Raw genomic sequence first — 6,962 nt, 5'->3', positions numbered from 1 at the left:
TTTCACCGTGTTAGCCAGGATGGTCTCAATCTCCTAACCTCATGATCTGCCTGCCTCAGCCTCCCAAAGTGCTGGGATTACAGGCATGAGCCACTGCGCCCGGCCTTAAATGATTTTTTAAAAGAAGCATTTGTAATGCTTGTTTCCCTAGAGTAGTTAACAAAAGAGACATGAGAACAGACTTCAAACCATCAGGAGCTTTCTATAGTGGGTTGACTTCAAAAACATAGCTTGCAGTAAACGCCTCTCCTTCCACTGGGCCAGCAGGCTGAGTCCAGGCTGTGCATCTCCTTGAAGGAAGGAAGATGTTCCTGTCACCCCACGTGACTGCTGCTTCTCTTTCTTCCTCTTCGCATACACCCTTACCAATAAATACATACCATCTCACCTACACCAAAAAGGTGGGTAGGGCAGACAGAGACATAGCACCGACTCCAGCGTCCCTTGTGTTGTAGTTACTTGTGGGTGTGTATATATCTGTCCCTGGTTTAATTTTGAGCTCCTAGGATTTTTCTATTCTTTATCTGTCTGGGTATTATATTTAAAGAAAGAGACAAATGTGTTCGTTGAATTGAAACGAGGAACATTCTTGATTCCTCACAAAAGCTGGCTTTCTTGTCACCTGTGTGAAAGTCAAGCATCCCCTCATGAGGCAGAAATGAAATTCTGTACGACCTTTTTCAGAGGAACTCATTGCTGAGTCTGCTTCAGACCACTGCCTGCACCATATGCATATTTCACCAAGTCTTTCTGGAGTTTCCAATAAATAAATATTCAGTCTTTAATTGCCACAAGAAGAATTATTTTATTCTTAGAACTTCGTGTATTTATAGAGAAGGTATTCATGTTCCCAAACTGTCTGTTCTTGCCATATTTACAGGCACAGACTGTAGGGCTCCCAGTGACCATGCATTCACCGAACATGAGGCTGCTGCGATCTGCTCTCCTGCCCCAGGCATCCAACGTGGAGGCCTTTTCATTTCCAGCATCTGGCTGTCAGGCAGAAGCTGCATTCATGGAAGAAGAGTGTGTGGACACTCCAAAGGTACGGCTGTGTTTGAGAGTCTCGGAACTGGCAGTGTGGTGAGAGATTTCAGTTTGGTCCACAAGTGTTTTACTTTGGCTTTATTGAACGTTATCATTTCCTTAAGTCACTCAGGAGTGATGCTTTTGTGGAGAAAAACCTAAGAACAGTGTCCAGGCTCTACTCTTGTCAGTGTTTATCATTATGACCATTATGACCATTACATAATTTGTCAGACCTCGTGGACTTCTGAAAAGTTCTCCTCATCTTTCTCCCTCCTTCACTAATTCCTTCTCTCTTCAAGTTTCCAGATCTCTCACAAGTGTCTGGGAGTATTTTTTATTTGTTTTTTTTTCCCTAACAAATTAATGCTGAAAACAAAAAAATTAACTTTCATGCCAAATTGGGCTTTATTTGATTGCTATTGCTGCTCTTCTGCATAGGGTACCTCAGGTACAGAACGATGGGCCATCTTTTGTGATCAGTTATACGTGTTGTTTTGTCCAGTTTGGAAATGTTTAAAAGTTAGTGTTCTGGGCCAGGCGTGGTGGCTCAAGCCTATAATCCCAGCACTTTGGGAGGCCGAGGCGGGCAGATTGCTGGAGCTCCGGAGTTCCAGACCACCTTGGGCAACATGGTGAAACTCCATCTCTACTAAAATACAAAAAATTAGCCAGACGTGGTGGCACACACCTGTAATCCAAGCTACTCAGGAGGCTGAGGCAAGATAATGGCTTGAACCCGGGAGGTGGAGGTTGCAGTAAGCCAAGACTGTGCCATTGCATGCCAGCCCAGGTGACAGTGCTAGACTGCACCTCAAAAAAAATAAAAAATAAAAAGATAAAATATGATCGGTCCCTTAAGGAAGTATAAATCAGAACGAGACTAGAAAGAGACAGGGAGTTGCTTTTAGCTGTTTGATCAGGAAGGTCCGGTTTAATGATCAGAACTGGGGGTTGAGAGGCAGGTAGACCCCAGACAGGTGGCTGGAAACCGGGGTGGGGGTGATGTCTACAGTAGAGGCAAGACTGGAAAAAGCAAGTACTAGGGAAGCCTAAGTGCATCTCCATAGATAGGGGTTCAGATGGTCTGAGGAAAAGGGCACATGCAGGGAAGCTGTGTGAAATAAAGACGGAGGAGGTTAGCGTTGAATGGCAAGCCAAGAAATTTAGATATTTCCCCTAAGCAAGTACTTTCAATATGGGGATAGGTTTTGGTATCAGTTGAAACACCTGAAGGCACCGTTGTTCGGGGAGTAGGAAACCGCTGAAGATATTTGAGCGAGGAAGCTCTGGGATCCGTGTTGCACATCAGAAAGTTAGCCTGCATATCGCTGTGTGGCCCGGTGCAGGGGAGAAACGTGACCAGGAAGACACGTTAGAGCCCGTGTCCAGGAGGGAGGCGATGATAGTGACCATGAACCTGGAGGGGAGGAGACAGTAGAAATGAGACGGTGCAGATAAAGTTGATAGGATATTAAGGTCTAGGGAGAAGACCAAACCAATAACAAGATTTTGAGCCTAGATGGAGGGTGAGAGCCATTTTCAGAAATGGGGAACTAAAGGCAGGGCAGATTCAAGAAGGCCGACCATGAGTTCAGACAAGCGTAGCCCACAGCAGGCAGCTCAGTGCAAGGCTGCCACAAGCCGGTGTTGAGCTGAGTTGCTGACCAAAAGGATTTAGCGTCTGGGCCCCTGAGGACGAGCCCACTACCTGGGGGCCGTCTTTCTTCTCTGCCTGTGGTTGCTACTGTGGACCCACTCAGAAATTTAAACATCCATTAAGGCAGCCTCATTCATTTATTTTAAAGATGTAATTCCCTCAAAAGAATTAAAATGCAGTTGACTCAAGGCTTGTGTGTGAGGGCATCAGGCCTAAAACACAGCTCGGGCACTGACTGCTGTATTATGTAGGGCAAGCTATTTTTAAAGCTTGTGATTGTTACTGTAACCAGGAAACAGGCAGGAAATGAATGATTTTGCAGAAGATATAGACAGGAGCTAGATGGTATATTCGCATTTGTAGGAAGAGCAGTGCCACGCTGGAGCTGGCCACCCACACTGACAATGCCACGGTGGCACTCAGCCAGGCCATAGACATCCTCCGGGCTTCTTTGTGGACCATTTTATTTATGTCAGTGAAAATGCTTGTCCTTCTTCCCTCCCTAGGACCTCTTTCTTGGGGCCCATAAGTAAGTGCACACACACACAGAAAAACTATCGGAGACACGGTTCCCTTTTTATTGAGACTGCCTCGTGTGAATTTACTGTAACACCCATTTGTTGTTTTCTGATTGATGGTTCATAGCTGCGTGTATTGATACTTGCATGTCTCCTCTCAACTGGGGACAGGTATTGTGCATCTCAAAGAGACTTCAGCTCTCCCTCCCTCCCAGAAATCTTCAGTGCTTAAAACTCTCAGTAAAATCCCTTAGGGAGTCTGAATGGAAACTTCGATTTGCAGCTTCAAAAAAATACTGCCTTTCTGAGATAGTCGCCCGGCTCTAGATAAGAATGGTTGGATCAGGTGCTCCAAACAGGAACTGAGATCCACAGGTGACATGGGGGAGCCATATGGGAGGGCAGATGCATAAACCCTGTAGAATAAATCTCCTTTGAGTATCTCTTTTTAATAAGGAATTTTTTTATACATACATGTACACATACACTTGAGTCATTTTTAGCTTTTTTTTTTTTTGACACGGAATATCACTCTTGTCAACCAGGCTGGAGTGCAGTAGCACGATCTCATCTTACTGCAACCTCCACCCCCCAGGTTCAGGCGATTCTCTTGCCTCCTGAGAATCCAGACTCCTGAGTAGCTGGGACTACAGGCGCCCACCACCATGCCCAGCTAAGTTTTGTACTTTTAGTAGACATGGGGTTTTGCCATGTTGGCCAAGCTGGTCTCGAATTCCTGACCTCAGGTGACCCGCCCACCTTGGCCTTCCAAAGTACTGGGATTACAGGCATGAGCCACCATGCCCAGCCCATTTTTAGCATTTTTATTTGAAATGTAATAAAAGGATTTTCCAAATTACCCCCTTCATAGCTGGATAGCGGAAGGAAACTGTGAGGGTAAACCCTGAAAATGCAGATATAGTGGAGGTGTTTCGTGTCTACTTACATTTTTAATAACTTTTTTTATTACAAAAGTAGTACATACAAGTTCTGAAAAGGATATACACCTGGCCAGGTGCAGTGGCTCACGCCTGTAATCCCAGCACTTTGGGAGGCTGGGTGGATCACCTGAGGTCAAGAGTTTAAGAAAAGCCTGGCCAACATGGCAAAACCCCAGCTCTACTAAAAATACAAAAATTAACCAGGCATGGTGGTGCATACCTGTAATCCCAGCTACTCAGGAGGCTGAGGCAGGAGAATCGCTTGAACCTGCGAGTTGGAGGTTGCAGTGAGCCGAGATTGCACCACTGCGCTCCAGCCTCGGCGACAGAGTGAGACTGTCTCACCAGAAAAAGAAAAGAAAAGAAAATCAAATCAATGAAAATCAAGCCATTGTTTTCTAGCTGTCCCAGGATAAAATTGAACTCAGTAAATATTTCGTAATAAAAGACATAATTCCTCTTGTAGTCTCGATGAGAAAATAAATGTATAAACTGACAATTTAAGTAAAACCATAAATTCAGGGGTACTGCCAGGTATTTTGTGTGACTCAGTAAAAATATTAAGGATAAAAAAAGAACCTGCACGAAAAGAAACACTAAACAGACAACCCACAGAATGAGAGAACATTTTTGCAATCTATCCATCTGACAAAGGTCTAATATCCAGTCTATAAGGAACTTAAACAAATTTACAAGAAAAAAAACCATTAAAAAGTGGGCAAAGGACAAGAACAGACACTTCTGAAAAGAAGACACTCATGCAGCCAACAAACATGAAAAAAAGCTCAACATCACTGATCATTAGAGAAATGCAAATCAAACCCAAAATGAGATACTATCTCATGCCAGGCAGAATGGCAATTATTAAAAAGTTAGGAACAACAGATACTGGCCTGGTTGCGGAGAGAAAGGAACACTTTTACACTGTTGGTGGGGGTGTAAATTAGTTCAGCCATTGTGGAAGACAATGTGGCGATTCCTCAAGGATCTAGAAGCAGAAATACCATTTGACCCAGCAATCCCATTACTGGGTATATACCTAAAGGAATATAAATCATTCTATTATAAAGATACATGCACAAGTCTGTTTGTTGCAGCACTATTCACAACAGCAAAGACATGGAATCAACCCAAATGCCCATCAGTGATAGACTGGATAAAGAAAATGTGGTACATGTACACCAATACTATGCAACCATAGAAAGGAATGAGAACATGTCCTTTGCAGGGACATGAATGGAGCTGGAAGCCATTATCCTCAGCTGAACAGAAAACCAAACACCACATGTTCTCACTTATAAGTAGGAGCAGAATGGACACATGAGGGGAACAACACACACTGGGGCCTATTGGGGGGGTGGGGAGAGGGAGAGCATCAGGAAGAATAGCTGATGCATGAGGGGCTTAATACCTAGGTGATGGGTTGATAGGTGCAGCAAACCACCATGGCACACGTTTACCATATAACAAACCGGCACATCCTGCACATGGACCCTGGAACTTAAAAACTGAAGAAGGAAAAAAAAAAGAGCCTACTTGTATGGCTTATCCTATAAGAAATGTCTTTTGACGGAGGCCGTAAGTATAAGGATGCTCAATAGATAATTACTTAATGATCTTCTTTTCTCTGTTGCCTTATTCATTTCTAAACCATTCTTGGCTAGTTTTAGAAAATTGTGTTAGTAGAGAGTTAAGGAGCTTAGAGGTATGAATATAAGTTCTCAAACAGCCATTCTTTCTTGCAAGGAAACTATTAAGTTTAGTCAGAAAGGAAAGTTTATCTGGGGAAGGACCAAGGAGAGAGTAAGAGTTGCTGGCCAGGTTTCAGAGTTTTGCTTTCTGTTGCCATGGGGAAGGCTGGCCAATGTGGAAAGGAAGCATTTGCCACTCTTCCTCTTAAATGACCACTCATCACTTTAAAACCCTGTAATGCATTAGCCACCTTACGCGAGTGAGGGCTATAGCCCAGAATGGATTTTATGGAATAACCTTCCCCTCCCTGCAGCAAACAAAGATCTGAGTCACCCGAGTCTCCCTCTCCAAATAAAGGGCCTCGCCGCGCCTTCAGATTGGCTGCTGTAAGAGGAAAGTTTCCTGTGTGTCTGGCAAAGGGAAACCCCACGCCACCTCTCACATACATGAGCTTCTCCTGCTTCCAAAGGAAACAGCAGCTCTACCCAGTGTTTTCCAGGTGAAAGTACTGCTCAGAACGAAGCGTCTTATTACTGGCTGTTCCTGAGCAGCTAGTCATAGGAGAAAACAGATTGATTTCCACGGGGGAATAGTTAAGGTAATGAGGTAAATAATTACCTCCTCACAGGGGCCTTTCCAGCCAGAACTTGCAACCACAAACCCCCCCCCAGTCCCACCCTGCCGCCGGTATGCTGTTCTGCCTGCCATTAGGCGGTTTGCGTGGCAACTGCATGGGAAGGACCAGTGCTTGCAGGGAGCCGTGCCGCGCTCACCCCTGTGGGATAGGAACCATCAATAACGTATATGTTGCTGGAGGAGACAGAATTCAGTGCCCTGGGGCTTATTAGCCTCTGCTAGAATTTTGGACCAGTGAGCCATTTGTTGTTCTACAATGGAAGGCTTTGGCTGTCTGCCATTTGAATTTTTTTTCAATCCGTTTTGTGGTATCAGTCTGTCTATATAGAATTCTTACTTTCCATTCCTCAGGCACATAGAACCAATTAAAGACTAGATCAAATGAGCAGGTACTTAAATAATGAACATAAAAGTCTTCCTAAAACCTTCCAGTATGTTTATGGTTGAAAAGGTGACGACCCCCCCCCCCCCACTCTTTTTTTTTTTTTT

The 6,962-nt window shown here is 44.4% G+C and overlaps 2 protein-coding genes across 3 annotated transcripts in view; one reads left to right on the top strand and one right to left on the bottom strand.

The window, feature by feature from the left end:
* SIK2 (salt inducible kinase 2) overlaps positions 1–6,962 on the top strand; it is a 134,843-nt gene that overhangs the window by 119,308 nt on the left and 8,573 nt on the right. For both annotated transcript variants that reach the window (XM_017883239.1, XM_017883238.1), the window contains one exon: positions 881–1,045. In XM_017883239.1, coding sequence (XP_017738728.1) covers positions 881–1,045 — 165 coding nt within the window. The remainder of the gene's footprint in view (positions 1–880; positions 1,046–6,962) is intronic.
* The window catches only part of PPP2R1B (protein phosphatase 2 scaffold subunit Abeta), a 53,017-nt gene continuing 47,886 nt past the window's right edge, over positions 1,832–6,962 (bottom strand). Inside the window, exon 16 of the mRNA XM_017883241.1 lies at positions 1,832–2,446. Within this exon, the coding sequence (XP_017738730.1) occupies positions 2,402–2,446 (45 nt within the window). The 3' untranslated portion in view covers positions 1,832–2,401. The remainder of the gene's footprint in view (positions 2,447–6,962) is intronic.

The sequence above is a fragment of the Rhinopithecus bieti genome, unplaced genomic scaffold, assembly GCF_001698545.2.
Source record: "Rhinopithecus bieti isolate Rb0 unplaced genomic scaffold, ASM169854v2 scaffold_11964, whole genome shotgun sequence".
Classification (NCBI taxonomy): Eukaryota; Metazoa; Chordata; class Mammalia; order Primates; family Cercopithecidae; genus Rhinopithecus; species Rhinopithecus bieti.
The sequence above is the reverse complement of the archived record's forward strand: the minus strand, read 5'-3'. Positions and strand labels throughout refer to the sequence as shown.